A 17,274-nucleotide genomic window follows, 5' to 3' on the forward strand; every position below is an offset into this window, starting at 1 on the left:
CCAAAAAAAAAAAACAGAGTTAGGATTCGGAGTTTGGTGTTTTATGTTTGAACACCACTCGCATCGCTATGTGCTGTCCTCAGCCAAGTGCAAGCCTCTTGGAGTGTTTTAACAGCTTGCAGTGAAGGTAACGTCAGTATGATCGGATGTAGTGTGCACCCAAAAAAATAGTTAAATGAATTAAAAAAAAAAAAAAAGGAAAAACCACGCTTACCTATCCCCGGAAGTGATCACTATGTTTGTATGGCTAGCTGCTTGTGGGTGGAGACCCGAACTGCCCAATTAGTGACTTCCATTGGGGTTCAGGTCAAGTCCGGGTCTCAAACTGATCTTAATTTAAAGTTCAGCTGACCCTGCCGAACTGAACTTGGGTCCACTCATCTCTACTCATGATGTCCCGTCATCAAACAGGAAGTAGGTGTTAAAAAATGAAGTAGTTAACGTAGTGAGGGTATGTAAAGAATTTTAACTAAAAAGTGAATTAGAAAAGAGATTACAATACTACATTAAATAGACTGACATTTAGGATTAAAATAAATATTAGTTTTGGACCACTTTTATAAGAGAGTTAAAATAGGTATTAAAGTATCTTATATTGGGCTGTGTGGCTCACGCCACTAGTTCAGTAAATGAGATAATTACAATAAAGAAATATTTGTTGTTGCAGTAAACCACAGGGAGTTACACTGGATGGTAGAGAATAAAATGTCAGACTGCTGTAGTAATGGGCAAATTAGATTACCAAGTCTAGAGTTGTTACAGGGGATGACAACATACCGAGACTGAAGTCATGCTGCAAACTACACATCCAGACTGCTGTTATAGGAGGTGCTCGAGACTACACATCCACACAGTGGTGTCCCAGACTACACCTCCAAAGTGCTATTATATGAGGTGCTTCAGACTACACCTCCAAAGTGCTGTTATATGATGAGGTGCTCCAGACTACACCCCCAAAAGTCCTGTTATAGGAGATGCTGCGGACTAAACCTTAAATGTAGTTATATGAGGTGCTCCAGACCTCACCTCCAGAGTGTGGTTATAAGAGGTGCTTCAGACTACACCTCCAGATTTTTGTTATAGAGGATGTCCAGACTACACCTCCAGACTGTTGTTCTAGGAGGTGCTCCAGACTACAGTTCCAGACTGCTGGCATAGGAGGTGCTTCAGACTACATCTCCAGACTGCTGGCATAGGAGGTGCTCCAGACTACATCTCCAGAGTGCTGGTATAGAAGGTGCTCCAGACTACACCTCCAGAGTGGAGTTATAGGAGGTGCTCCAGGCTACATCTCCAGAGTACTTTTATAGAAGGTTCTCCAGACTACAGCTCCAGAGTGCTGGCATAGGAGGTGCTCCAGAGTGCTGGTATAGGAGATGTTCCAGACTACACCTCCAGAGTGCAGTTATATGAGGTGCTCCTGACTACAACTCGAGTGCTATTGGTGCTCCAGCTACACCTTTAGATTGCTGTTATAGAGGGTGCTCCAGAATAAACCTCTAGATTACTGTTAAAAGGGGTCAAACATAAACGCCAGGCTAGTGTTGAGGAGCGTGGTCAATACCATAAATCCAGATCGCTGTTTATTTTGCTTTAGAAGATCATAGGGAAACAGTTGAGCTACAAATACTGTACATTGATACAGGACTAAGGTAGTAAATCAACACTGAAAGTATATTTCCAAATTCAGGTTTATTGATGCAGTATTCGAAGACATTCATTTAAATTAGTCTCAATCTACTTCTTTTACAGACGGCTTCTGTTTATGATCTATTCCTTTAGCTTTAAAAACTGCACAAAAATCCTAAACATGGAAACATTTTCCATATATGAAACCAATAGCCATCATAAGGGAAGCGGTGGTAGAAGTGACTACTCTTATTTTACATAATTGTATTTGTAACTTTAGAGTCAAGATCTTCATGAAAAAGTAGTGATCATGGGGACAGACCTTTTTTTTGCACTTTTAGTGACTGACTCTGACAATGAACTCTATGATCCAGTGTATTCATCACAAAATATCTGTCCTCGACCAGCAACATTTAATATTCAACTGCACAGTAAAAAAAAGATAGGATAGACTTAACAATTAAACAAAAATCTCATTAATTTTACATTAGACACATGGGTGTTCTCAAGCAAGGTTCACAATATACAAGCGTTTATGATAGGGTTACATTGGAACGGATCAACGTTTCAATAAATCCAAAATCATCACTTTTTAATGGCCGAAAATGCAGAAATACATGTGGCCGTAATGAGGAGCATTAACAGCTGACATTTGATAAAGGTACTCCAAAAGAAGCAGATGGGTCATATACCAAAGCACATTAATAAGGGGATTATGTAAAGCTGAACAGACTCAATGAGCAACAAAACAGTGAGGATGACGGAGACAATTTCATTACTTTTTCATCTACTCCTCAATTATAATGGTGCAGTCTGGGCACAATCCTAATTGCAGCCACAATTTATTAGAATGAGTAACTTGATGACACGCAAGAGATAACCTTATGTGGCACCTCCAGCTTTATATATATTAGTAATGAGTGCGATCACATAACACACATTTACTGATTTCTTCACAAGCAAGCTTACTGTTGCCCCACATCCATCTTACGGTATCTATAAGTCTTAATAGGGTGTACAGAAAGTGGACATCTAAGGATGAAGCTGGCCAGACTTGTTAGAGAGATATTTTGCAATTTTCACAGTCCTGTCCAAAGGAAAACATGCAAGCATGCAGCATAGTAATCACCCGTTGACTAGAACAGTCAGTAATTAATGTGGGAAACACTTGTTACAAAACGTCTATGTGAAGCTTAAAGCAGGCAAACCCTTTTAAATGGGTTTTTCAGGCTTGGGGTGCAAGTTTGCAGTGACTTAATGTGACAGCAGGCTTATGATTCCTCACAGTGCGCAGTGTGTGCACTGTCAGGATTCTCCAGTGAATGGTCATGTGAATACAAGTATGTGTTTTGCATACTTCCTGCCACATTCCAACTAGACACTGTTATTCAGTGAGGCCGCATAATACTAGTTGACACAAGATCACAAGTATACTTGTACCAACCCACTCCTGGTTCCAGAGATGATTCACAAGTCTGCAGTCACATAGACTGATGGCAGACTTGCATTTACAGCCTGGCGTTGTTTAAGTTAGAACTACAAGATAACATGTCATTTGCAGTCCAGCTGATAACACTGCTTCAGTAGCACCATCATAGGTGCTGACACAGACAAGACCATTTTCTTATTAGTATTAAGGCCCCTTTACACACTGCAACATCGCAAACGACATCGCTGTAACGTCACCGGTTTTGTGACGTAATAGCGACCTCCCCAGCGACATTGCAGTGTGTGAAACACATCAGCGACCTGGCCCCTGCTGTGAAGTTGCTGATCGCTACAAATCGTTCAGGACCATTCTTTGGTCCTTTGTTTCCCGCTGTGCAGCATGATCGCTAGAAAGTCTCAGTGTGTAAAAGGGACTTTACAGCGACTTCGTTAGCGACTTCCCTTTCAAAAAGCTGCTTTGCAACGTCCCCAATGACTAGCGAGGTCGTTCTGCAGGTCCGGATCGCTGTTGCGTCGTTGGCCAGGTTTGCCTGTTTGACAGCTCACCAGCGACTCACCAGAGACTTTGTAGCGATCCCGGCCAGGTTGGGATCGCTGGTGGGATCGCTGAAAGTCTCAGTGTGTAAAGAGGCCTTTACTTCTCCCACCTATCAATTAAATGGGCAGTGAAGCAGAATTACAGCATCACATTATACTACAGTTCAGATCAGTTTAAATAAAAAAGTGGACAAGGTGAAAAAAAAAAAAAATGCAGCGACCCAGTATAACAGCAGACAGAGGATGTCTACATTCAGATCAATGCTGATGCCATATTGTTGACTTATACTAAGATCAGATAATCGATTGTAAAGAACTAGATAACACCATAAAAAATACGTTGTTTGTTTTTCTAAATCATCCATACAATATGTATCGAGGTCTAATACAGCCTGCAGAATGAATTAAAAGTTTCAACCTGCAAATGAGCTTAGCCTTAAAGAGGACGTATCAACTGCAAGGAAACTTCATAAGCCAATGGTAGACGTGTGTGTGTACATACAGTACAGACCAAAAGTTTGGACACACCTTCTCAAAGAGTTTTCTTTATTTTCATGACTCTAAAAATTGTAGATTCACATTGAAGGCATCAAAACTATGAATTAAAACATGTGGAATGAAATACTTAAAAGTGTGAAACAACTTAAAATATGTCTTATATTCTAGGTTCTTCCAAGTAGCCACCTTTTGCTTTGATTACCGCTTTGCACACTCTTGGCATTCTCTTGATGAGCTTCAAGAAGTAGTCACCGGAAATGGTCTTCCAACAGTCTTGAAGGAGTTCCCAGAGATGCTTAGCACTTGTTGGCCCTTTTGCCTTCACTCTGCGGTCCAGCTCACCCCAAATCATCTCGATTGGGTTCAGGTCTGGTGACTGTGGAGACCAGGTCATCTGGCGTAGCACCCCATCACTCTCCTTCTTAGTCAAACAGCCCTTACACAGCCTGGAGGTGTGTTTGGGGTCATTGTCCTGTTGAAAAATAAATGATGGTCCAACTAAACGCAAACCGGATGGAATAGCACGCCGATGCAAGATACTGTGGTAGCCATGCTGGTTCAATATGCCTTCAATTTTGAATAAATCCCCAACAGTGTCACCAGCAAAACACCCCCACACCATCACACCTCCTCCTCCATGCTTCACGGTGGGAACCAGCCATGTAGAGTCCATCCGTTCACCTTTTCCACAAAGACACGGTGGTTGGATCCAAAGATCTCAATTTTGGACTCATCAGACCAAAGCACAGATTTTCACTGGTCTAATGTCCATTCCTTGTGTTCTTTAGCCCAAACAAGTCTCTTCTGCTTGTTGCCTGTACTTAGCAGTGATTTCCTAGCAGCTATTTTACCATGAAGGCCTGCTGCGCAAAGTCTCCTCTTAATAGTTATTCTAGAGATGAGAAGGTATGTCCAAACTTTTGGTCTGTACTGTACATATACGAGTATATATATATATATATATATATATATATATATATATATATATATATATAATATATATATCAAATATAAAGTCTAACCTAGTGCTAATAGGGAAACTGAAGTCAGATGAAGTTGGGCTATCCACTGTCTCACTATTTTGACAGCTTTGTGAGACTTGCTTCTTCTGAGCTACTACATGCTGGATTAAATAAGAGAAACATTATAAAATGGATTCCTATATATTATGAAACAGCAAGGTGGTCAAGACTACACAAAACCGTAGCAGATATTCACCACTCTATATACAGCTTTTGGTACTCTGCTCCTGACAAGTTTATCAGAAAACTAGGTGAATACTGTGCTGATGGGGACCCCTGCCAGTCTGCTTGCTTTCTTTTACCCAGAAGAGGTCACGTGACCACTGCAGCCAATCCTGATATTTTGTCTAAGCAGGAAGAGAGACTATTTCTTATTGTTTAAATATCTAAGCTGCTCCAATTATTGTCCTGTAATTGGCGGCAGTTGTGACATGATGCCTTCCACTAGAAAAACATGTAAGAAGAAAGGCTGGGAGAAAAGAAGCAGTGGCCATCAGGTAGACAAGAATCTTTATGACCTCTATGAGCTTATTTTATATAAAAATTATAGTGAATAATCCCTTTAACTTGTCTGTAAGAAGCCAAAAAAAAATCTAAACATTTATGTGAAAATATTACAAAAATGATTTTTAGACAATAATATAAATGACTTGAGCTAAAGGGGTTGTCCATTACTTGGACAAACACTTCTCAATGACAATATTCACCCAGGTATAAAAATAGGCTATACTCCCCTCCGGTGGCAGCACCATTCCAATGGTTCTCCCGTGGCTAGCATAACGTCATGTCACTTGAGCCCTGCTGCCAATCCGCAGATGCTTCACTGTCACTTCCCTTGGACAAAAGTGACATCCAGAAGAAGTCAGAGAAGTCAGTTATCACTTCTTCCACCTGTCAGTGTTGTGAGAAAGAAGTGAGTGAAGAAGCCCATTGGTGGCTGCTGATTGGCTGCAAAGCTCATGTGACAAAGTCACGTGAGCCATGGGAGAATCATTACCGACAATGCTGGAACAGCGCTGGCACCCGAGGTGAGTATACGGTGTTTGTATTCAACATGGGAAATATTGTATTAGAGAAGGGGTTGCACTCAGTAAAAAAAAAACAAAAAAAAAAAAACTAAAGGCCGCTTTACACACTGCGATATCGGTACCGATATCGCTAGCGTGGGTACCCGCCCCCATCTATTGTGCAACACGGGCAAATCGCTGCCGTGCCGCACAACATCACCCAGACCCGTCACACTACTTACCTGCCCGGCGACGTCGCTGTGACTGGAGAACCGCCTCCTTTCTAAGGGGGCGGTTCGTTCAGCGTCACAGCGACTTCACAGCTGCATCACTGAACCGCCGCCCAATAGAAGCGGAGGGGCGGAGATGAGCGGGACGTAACATCCCGCCCACCTCCTTCCTTTTGCATTGCGGCCGGGAGGCAGGTAAGGTGAGGTTCCTCGTTCCTGTGGTGTCACACGGAGCGATGTGTGCTGCCGCAAGAACGAGGAACAACCTCGTTACTGCTGCAGTAACGATTTTTAAGAATGGACCCCCATGTCACCGATGAGCGATTTTGCACGTTTTTGCAACGATGCAAAATCGCTCATAGGTGTCACACGCAACAGCATCGCTAATGCGGCCGGATGTGCGTCACAAATTCCGTGACCCCAACGAGTTCGCATTAGCGATGTCGTAGCGTGAAAAGCCCCCTTAAGGGTGCTCACAGCAGTTGAGTAGCACAACCTGAATATTTTGCAAAAGTCGAATATCATTGTCAGAGGACCAATGGTTCAGTGGATTTCCCTGTAGTCTGAAGAATAACATATAATAAAAACCAATGTGTACCACTGCTGCCCTCTGCTGGTAACTATATTGCATTGACAATATGTGATCGTTGAATACACTTATATGGAATAAATGAAAATATAAAAAAGTAAGAACTCTCTAAAAGAAACATAAACTGTTTAAAAATACACAGGACAGAATACTTTTAATACTAAGTAAAATTTTCCGCACATTTCAGCTATACAACAGCGATATATAAACACACAGGTCATGCAGCTAAAATAAATATGGAAAAACTGTTAATTAAACCAACGAAGGCTTAAGTGGAACTGTACAGCTTGTTTTAGATACTACATATTTGGAAGAACGTAATGTAAAATAAACCATAATGCATAAGTGAGATTATCAGGTTAAGGTTTAATATATACCCACAGCCCCAAATAAATGCATCTACCAAAATAAATACATTTAGAAGAAGAGTGTTAGGACATGGACGCAGTCATATTTATTAGCAATGAAAAACTCAATGAGTTAATGAAGATGAAAGACACAAAAGTAAAATGAGGACACGTCTGCTCCTTCCCACTGAGCCAATGACTATGCCATGTAATGTAATTATACTGGTAACTGCTCCTCTGTCTCTGGAGTTTCCAGTCCTTTTATGTCATTACGTCCTTAATACTCCTTATATTCTTAAGAAATAATAACTGAATCATAATTATATACATATGATAATTACCCAGTGACATTAACAAAAACTAAACAAAAATGCAGATACAGTGTGTAAAAAAATAAATACACCCTTTAAGCGTCCATAGAAATTAAAAGGATAAGTAGCAGCTAGGTGATGCTGATCACATGCCCTTTATTGTTCATCAGCAAGTATATCAGCAATATAAAAGCAGCCTTTTTAGCAGTTTGCTGATACACAGAGCAAAAGGAGGAAAGATATCAACAATAGTGATGGGAGGACTCACAGATAACTGGGACAGGCGGATCTGACCGAATTTAAAAAAACAAAAAAAAAACAAAAAAAAAACAAACACAATTCCGGCTTGGGATTGATCCCAGTTATTTGGCCGAATGCAGGTCCCCATATAGGTCTATGGGGACCATAATACGGCGATTAAAAATGGTGGTGGAAGGGATAGGGGGACAGTAGCAAGCGGGCTATACTTACCTAAGTGGCAGCGCGGCTGTAACTGCTTGCAGGCCACTCATTCAATTCCGGGGCTGCTCATTACCTTCAGTGCATATCGTTGTGGGACCATGTGTGGATTACGTCGGACCTGAAGGTGTGTTTTGGGGTTCATAAAGTGGTGAAAGCGGGTGCTTTTTTGTATTTTATTTCAAAGAAAAGGATTTTTTCAGTTTTTGTGTTTATTTACTTTCCTTTACAGATTAGTAATGGGGGGGGGTCTCATAAATGCCTCCCATTACTAATCTAGTGGCGGCTGTGAGCTGACATTAACCTCTTATTACCCCAATTACCACTGCACCAGGGCAATCGGGAAGAGCTGGGTGAAGTGCATGGACTGTTGCATCTACTGAATGCAGCAATCTTGGGCGGCTGTAGGCTGCTATTTTTAGGCTGGGGGTGGCCCAATAACCATGGGTATCCCCAGGTTGAGAGTACCAGCACCCAGCTGTCAGGCTTTATCATAGCTGGGTATCAAAATTGGGGGGGAACGCACGCTATTGTTAAAAATTATTTTTTTAAATAATTAAAAAAGAAAAGCCGCATGTGGTTCCTCATATTTTGATACACAGCCAAGATAAGCACACTACTGGGGGCTACAGTTTGAAGCTGTATGCCTTATCTGTGCTGGGTATCATAATATGTGGGGACCCTACAACAATTTATTTTTACTGTACGATATAGACACAAACTTAGGGTCTGTTACTGGAAGTGTCAGACACGCTGTCACTCAGCGTGGGGGCGCATGTGGCTGCAACCAATCACAAATACCAGTGTGTGGCGAAAGCAATGCATATGCAATGATGGTAATGAGCAGCCCCAGAAGTGAATGAGCAGCTGCGAAAGCAGTTACAGCTGTGCAAGTGACTCAGTAAGTACAGCCCACTTGCTTTATTATTTTTTTCTTTATTTTTCCTTTATTTTTTGTATTGCCCAAGTTCCGGATCTGGATCAATACCTGGAATTCCCTGAGAACTCCGGGCCCGGGCCCTACACTCGGGTACCATTGAACCCATGCAAGTCATGACTTTTACAGTCCAGGTCCACCCATCACTAATCACCAATGATCTTAGAGAAACAATTGATGCTGACCCTTATTCTGGAAAGGGTTATAATGCCATTTCCAAACAATTTGGAGTTCATCATTCTACAGTGAGAAAGATAATTCAAGTGGAAAACATTTGATAATGTTGACAAGAAAGGGACATCCCTACAAATTCATCCCAAGTTTAAACTATTCAATGTCAGAGGAATTGCAGGAAAACCCAAGAGTTAAAGCTCAGACCATAAATGCCTCAGTTAGCAAATTAAACGCTCAAGTTCATGAAAGTATAGTCAGAAAAAGACTAAAGAAGTATGGCTTGTTTGTAAGGATTGCCAGTAGAATGCTGCTTCTTTCTAAAAAGAACATAGCACCATGGCTAATGTTTGCAAACTTTCATCTGAAGGAGCCACAAGACTTCTGGAACAATATCCTGTTTGTGTTGCTTGAGAGAATGCCAATGGGCTGTATATAGAATAAATCTACAACGTGCACCTTTCTAGAAGAACAAGTTAAGCAACTGCAAGAACAGGCATGTCCAAACTTTTGACCTGTATTAAAAAAAAATATCTATATAGATAGATAGATAAATAGATAGATAGATCTACACACATGCATACAAACATATACACACACACACACACACACACACACACAGACACACACACACACACACACACACACACACACACACACACACGCACGCACGCACACGCACTCAGTTATGGCCGAAAGTGTTGGCACTTTTGCAATTGTTCCAGAACATGAAGTGTTTCTCCCAGAAAATTATTACAGTCACATGTGTTTTGGAACAGCACAAAAAAAAAAAAAAAAAAAAAAGAAGAGGAAAAAAGCAAAATGGATAGAATTGTAAACAAAACCCCAAAAATGAGTTGGTTGGACAAAATTGTTGGCACCTTTCCAAAGTTGTGGGTAAACAACTTTGTTTCAAGCTAGTTCAAACTCACCTATGGTAAGCAACTGGTGTGGGCAATATGAAAATCACATGAAACCAGATAAAAAGGGAAGAAGTTGACTTAATCTTTGTATTGTGTGTCTGACTGTGCCACACTAAGCATTGAGAATAAGAAGAGAACTGTCTGATGACTCGAGAAAAAACAAAATTGTTGACAAATATCAACAATTTCAAAGTTACAAGTCCATCTTGATGTTCCTTTATCCACTCTGTGCAACATAAATAAAGGAGTTTACAACCCATGACATTGTAGTTAATTTTCATGGATGTGAGTGGCAGAGAAAAATTGCTACGCAGGATAATCAAGATGGTGGATAAGCAGTCACAAACAAGTTCCAAAGAAATTCAAGCTGTCTTGTAGGCATCAGTGTCAGTGCGCACTGTCGACATTTTAATGAAATGAAACACTATGACAGGAGACCCAAGAGAAACCCACTGCTGACACAGAGAATAAAAAAAGCTAGGCTGCAGTTTACCAAAATGAATATGAACAAGCCAAAATATTTCTGTGAAAGCATCTTGTGGACAGAGGAAACCAAGATAGAGCTTTTGGTAAAGCACATCATTCTACGGTTTACCGAAAACAGACTGAGGCCTACAAAGAAAAGAACACAGTACCTACAGTCAAATATGGTAGAAGTTCAAAGATGTTTTGTGGTTGTTCTGCTGCCTCTGGCACCGGGTGCTTTTTGTCTGTGTGCAAGGCATCATGAAATCTGGAACAGGATGATAGTTTAGCTTCTTGTAGTATTTCTAATCTCTCATGATTTCTAGACACAGCTTTTGATAATAATTATTATCCAGAATTTCCAGGTTTCCTGTCTTGTTCGCTAGCTTAATTGGAACAGTGTTTTTAGATGTTTAAGAATAAGTAGCCTGGAACAGATGAGGTGAGAAATTTCCAAATCCAGTAAATTCCTGTGATATTCTCTCCAAATTTTTGAGCCTGGCAGTGGTACGTTCCGCAAATAGATCAATATAGGTCATATCATTTAGTGGGGGAGACTTGATATTTCTCTTCTTAAGATCAGTGAATGGATTTTTACCCTTTTCACATTGCCCCTGTTCCATGATTTGTTTTTAGTGCAGAAAAAATAAAAAAAATCACATTCTTGGAGATCGAGCTCCTGTCATTGTTTTTTGAAATCTCTGTACAACTTACTCCATTAGAGCTTATGGGCAAAGAGACTTCGATCTTCAAGCCATTTGAAAGCATTAAATAAGTGATGGGAACAAAGGATAGGTACCTAGATGAACGACATCTAGTAGTCAGTGGTTTATGGGAGGAGAGGTTGATAATGTGCTCAATATTAGATGTTGCAGTAACCTGATGAGTTAGTTCCACGTTTTGTGGATCTGGTCTGAATTCTGTATCCCCCAGGGGAAGAAGGTTCCTGATCTACAAAACCTTTATGAGTTTTGGGGCGTATAGATCTTTCACAGTTGCCCTTTGGGTGACCTTGTGTAATTTTTTCCACGTCTAGACTGTTTGAAATTATATACTCACCCCTACTGTCAGATTGTTCACCTTCAGAAGAGAATACTTCAGGGAATCTCGCCATTATATGATCCCCTATCTTTAAATTCTGAGAGGTCTCGAGTGAATTGGCTAGGTTTCTTTTCTTTGATAAAGCACTGTAATTTTTCAACAGTTTGTTGCAAGGTAGCCTCTAATCTCTCAAACTCTTTTTGGTTTTTATACTGTACATCAGTATACCTATTTTTAATATACAACAAACAAAAGTCCATCAGACTGTGATTCTTATACAGAGAGGGCAAAGAAGTATACCATGAGGCAATACCTGGTCTGAATGAAAGGGTAGCTGAGCATACGCACCTCCAATCCATTCATTCTGTATGATACTGCTGGAGATATCTGAGGATAACGTCTATACCTGGTCCAAACCCTTTAAGTATATGTCGGAGAGTCCTCTTGATCTATGCCACCCAGACAAAATGTGAACTGAGCCTGATAAAAACATGACTTTCAGGCACAAATGAGGAAAGCTCAGGGCTGTGGAGTCAGTAAACATCTAATTGGTATTTGTACTGTCTAGCCAACGCGATTATTACACACTGTCACATCAACTAATTAAGGCTTCCTTGAGACATGTGTTTTTCAAATTATAGAAACTCTGATGGTTTGTGTATATGTGTAGTTATTTTGATGATTGCATCACAGCTCAGATAACAACTAGTCAGTATGTCCATTCACCAACAGCAGGTATTGTTACGATTACACATTATAAATTAGATCATACCCATGACCATGAGTAGTAAATGTAGCCTTGGGATGTAAAAAAATCTAACTGGTTATCTGACCACAGGTCGTTTAATGTTCACCAGTGGCAACTTGGGAGCTTTGTTCACACCAAATCCCTAGATTTCTAAAGATCTTTTATCTTATAATAATGAGCGTGGGGACTAGTCCCAAAAGGCATTTCTCCCCTTAGCTAGTCGGCCCACATACAATGCTAGCACTCCCCTGTGGGCATACTAACATACTAATGAATATGCACATACCTCACTGTTCATGGTGGCTGGCGGAGGATGGATGCGCAGTGCGTATGATCCGGAGTACCCGAGGCTTCCGATCATGCGCACTGTACCTCACTGATGCCGGGTGTAAGCTTCTTGGCTTTAGTGAGGTACAGTGCGCATGACCGGAAGTGCTGAGGACTCCAGATCATGCCAAGTGCGCATCCATCGACCGCCGGCCACCATGAACAGTGAGGTGTGTGTGTGGTGAAGCTGCGTATTCATTAGTATGTTAGTACGCCTACAGGGATGTGTTAACATGGTATGTGGGCCGACTAGCTAATGGGAGAAAAACCCTTGGGACTAGTCCCCACGCTCATTAGCATAAGATAAAAGATCTTTAGAAATACTTTTTCTAAGTATCTCTTTATTTATGCTAGTGTCTACAGGGATAGTTAGGCAACGATTAGCAATATGCACCCAGGACTGATCGTGGGTCTGGGTGTATATTACACCTGACAGGTTCACTTTAATGTCTTGGCCTATTACAGCTGTAGATATACTGTATACCCTTAGTAGCCAAAAAAAAGGTGCACTAAATGAATAAACCAAATGCAGTGAATTTCTGAGCAGAGCAATTCTCCTTCCGTCAACCGTAAGGGTGGTGATTGACAGGTGCTGTATTCATCTCCACATGGCAGACAGGGTGCAGTGCTCTACTTATATCCTAGTCTTTACCTTTATTCCTAGCCGGTTACTCACATGTTTTGTATCAGCGGTTGAGGCTGGAGGCTCCAACTCTATTGTAACAGGGCCATCATTTTGTATGTGCACTTGCATATAAGCTCCAAATTTGCCATCTATAATAAGAAAAAAAAAAAAAGAACAACTGCTCATCATATGTTCTTAGGTAACAACCATTATCACAAGTATAGTAAGTACCGTACTTTATATTTTAATCAGGATTCCAGATATACTAGTCAGTAGCATGCAGAAGAAGTTAATTTCATACAACTCCTTTAAGGTATATGAGGTGTATGCCCATTCTATGTGAGCTGGCCACCAGGGCTGTGGAGTCGGAGTCTGTTTCCATTTTGGTGGAGTCGGAGTTGGAATAAAATGGACCAACTTCGACCCCTAAAATATATAATAATTTGGGTATAGCGGTTCAGTGCAGTATGTGATTAATATTTTTTTAATTTTGGAAAGTTATGAAATATCCTGTAAATTGTGTTCTTTTCCTGATCAAATAATCTCGGCTTTTAGTTGAGATGAATCTGTGCTGCACTCCAGCTACATGATATAAGTAGTGATGTTACCATTTTACTACAGTAAATTTATGAAACATGAGTCATGTACAGTTGAAACCAGAATCTTACATACAAAATCTAAAAAGACACATCTGCATGTTTTCTCACTATCTGACATGAAAACAGAATAAACAGAGAGCGAGAGAGAGAGACATTAATAGGTCAGCCAAGATCTCAGGAAGAGAATTGTGGACTTGCACAAGTCTATTTCATCCTTGGGTGCAATTTTCAGATATCTGAAGGTGCCTCGTTCATCTGTATGAACAATTATAATATGCAAGTACAAACAAGATATACATTTCCAGCCATCATTCCAACTCAGGAAAGAGACAGGTTCTGTGTACCAGAGATGAACGTGCTTTGGTCAGACGTGCATAACAACCCAAGAACAAAAGCAAAAAGACCTTGTGAAGATGCTGGCGGAAGCTGGTAAGATTGTGTCGTTATGCACAGTGAAACGAGTACTGTATCAACATGGGCTGAAAAGCCACTCTGTCAGGCAGGAGCCAGTAGTCCAAAAGAAACAAAAAAAAAGATAGATTGATGTTTGCAAATGCACACAGGAATAAAACTCTTAAATTTTGGAAACATGTCCTGTGGTCTGTCGAAAAACTAAAATTGAACTGTTTTGCCATAACAACTATAACAACCATCATTACATTTGGTGGAAAAAGGGAGAAGCTTTGAAGCCTAAAAATTTCCCAACTGTGAAACACAGGGGTGACAGCATCATGTTGTGGGAGTAGTGCAAGGAGCAAGTGCTACAGCAAGGAGTAGTGCACTTCACAAAATAGATGGCATCAAGAGGAAAGGAGATTATGTGGCAATAATAGCAACATCTCAAGACATTAGTTTGGGTGGAAATGGGTCTTCCAAATGAACAATCACCTGAAGCATACTGCCACACTGGTTACAAAGTGGCTTAAAGCCACTTAAAGATTTGGGGTCTATAAGCTGCGTCACCCACCAGTGGGCTCTTATATACAGCATTCTAACATGCTGTATATAAGAGCCCAGACCACTGTGTAGAACATAAAAAACACTTTATAATACTCACCTAGGAGGTTGCTCCGATGCAGACTGGTCGAATGGGTGGCGCCATTCTCAGGTGTCGGCGCCTCCTCTTTAAGCCATCTTGGTCTATTTCTGAAGCCGGCGTGCATGATGCGTCCTACGTCATGCACACAGGCCAGTATTGAAGTTCTGCGCAGGCGCACTACAATAATTTAACCTGCCTTGAGCAGATCAAAGTGCGCCTGCGCAGGACCTCAGTGCCGGCGAGTGTGTATGACGTAGGACGCATCATGCACCCAGGCTTCAGAATAAGGAAGACCAAGATGGAAAAAAGAGGAGGCGCCGGTCCCGGAGAACCGTACCACCCATTTGACCAGTCTGCACCGGAGCGACTTCCTAGGTTAGTATTTACGGTAAGTGTTTTTTTATGTTCTACACAGCAGTCTTTACATCAGCATAATTTTTTTAAACATTTTTTTTTGTTGTGCAATTTCTCCTGAGAACAGACATAGCCCATATCTGGTGGAAAATTACTGTTTAGGGGCATGGCAGGGCCTGGAAGGGAAGGAGTGCTATTTGAATTTTGGAGCGTAAAATTGATTGGAATAGATAGCAGTGATGTGTCTGATGTGGTGTGCACCTTAAACCCACAGGTTATTCACAGAAGTTTATAAAGTTGTGAAAATTAAAAAAAACATTTAAACCCTAAATTTGTTCATTTTCACAAGGGTAACACGAGGACCATGCAATTTGTTGTGCTGTTTCTTCGGAGTACAGGGAGTCCCCATAAGTGGTGAAAAACTAATGTTTGGGTGCATGGCAGGGCTCAGAAGGGAAGGAGTGTTATTTGAATTTTGGAGCGCCGTTTTGGCTAGAACAGATTGTATACGCCATGTCACATTTGAGTAGGCCCTGACATGCCAAAACAGCAGAAACTTTCCACAAGTGAACAAATTCTGAAAACTATACCTCTCAAGGAATTCATCTTTGGGTGTAGTGAGCAATTTTAACCCTTAGGTGATTCATGGCACTGTATAACATTGAGCTGTCGAAATAACAAATTACAATTTTTTTCCACTAAAATATTGCTTTGGCCCCAAAATTTCAAAAAGGGTAATCGGAGAAAATGGACAGAACAATTTATTACACAATTTCTCCTGAGTTTGCCAACTAATACCCCATATGTGGTCTAAAATTACATTTGAGCCACAATGCAAAGCTCAGAAGGGAAGGAGCGGCATATTGTAGTTATATTTAGCCGGAATGGTTTGGGTGTGCCATGTCACATTGGCAGGGCCCCAGACAATGCAGCAAAGCAAGTCCCCCATAAGTGACCCCATTTTACAAATTACACCCCGTAATTAATTAACATAGGGGTGCAGTGAGCATATTGACACTACAGATGTGTAACTGAATTTTATAACACTGAGCAGTGAAGAAAGAATTTTTTTGTATTTCACTAAAATGTTCTTTTAGCTCCAAGTTTTTAATTTTTACAAGGGTTTATAAGAAAAAAATGGACAACTCAGTTTGTTGAGTAATTTTTCCTGCGCCAATACCATCCATGTAATCAGCAACTACTACTTTTGAGGCACAGTACAAAGTGAAGGAGGGAAAGAGTGCCATATTGGAGTGCAGATTTAGTTGGAATGGTTTGCGGCTGCCATGTCACATTGGCAAAGCCTCTGAGGTGCCTGAACAGCAGATACTCCCCACAAGAGACCCTATTTTACAAACTGCCCCTCTCAATGAATTCATCTAGGGATGCAGTGAACATATTGACACCACAGGTGTGTCACAAAATTTTATACTATTGGGTGGTGAAGAAAAAATAATTATATTTTTACTACTAAAATGTTGTTTTATGCCCAGATTTCCAATTTTCACAAGAGGAATAGATAAAATAGACTGCATAATGTCTTAGGCTAGATTCACATTTCCGTTGTTTATGATCAGTCACAATCCGCCGCTCTGATAAACAACGCAATCCGTTGTTTCTCATAAACTTGTATGAGCGGCGGATTGCGACTGATGCCCTTGCGTTGCATCCGCCGCCCGACTGATCAGTCGTGGAACGACTGACCGTCGGGCGGCAGGAACGCAGCATGTAAGCTTTTTGAGCAGCGTAATTCTTATGTTTTCACTGCGCATACTCAAAACTTGTGTTTAATCAAACAAATGAATGTCTCTCTCTCGGCTGCCGAACGATCAGCTGATCACCCGGCGGCCGGCTTCTGTGAGCGATCAGCTGATCTCCCAGCCGCCGGCTTACAAGAGCGATCAGCTGATCTCCCGGCCGCCTGCTTTTGAGAGCGACTGATCACTCTCAAAAGCCGGCGGCCGGGA

General features: G+C 41.1%; 1 protein-coding gene across 1 annotated transcript in view; it reads right to left on the bottom strand.

The window, feature by feature from the left end:
- DTD1 (D-aminoacyl-tRNA deacylase 1) overlaps window positions 1-17,274 on the bottom strand; it is a 211,890-nt gene that overhangs the window by 138,427 nt on the left and 56,189 nt on the right. The window contains exon 4 of the mRNA XM_075338104.1: window positions 13,367-13,464. Coding sequence (XP_075194219.1) covers window positions 13,367-13,464 — 98 coding nt within the window. The remainder of the gene's footprint in view (window positions 1-13,366; window positions 13,465-17,274) is intronic.

Source organism: Anomaloglossus baeobatrachus, chromosome 3 (assembly GCF_048569485.1).
Source record: "Anomaloglossus baeobatrachus isolate aAnoBae1 chromosome 3, aAnoBae1.hap1, whole genome shotgun sequence".
NCBI lineage: Eukaryota > Metazoa > Chordata > Amphibia > Anura > Aromobatidae > Anomaloglossus > Anomaloglossus baeobatrachus.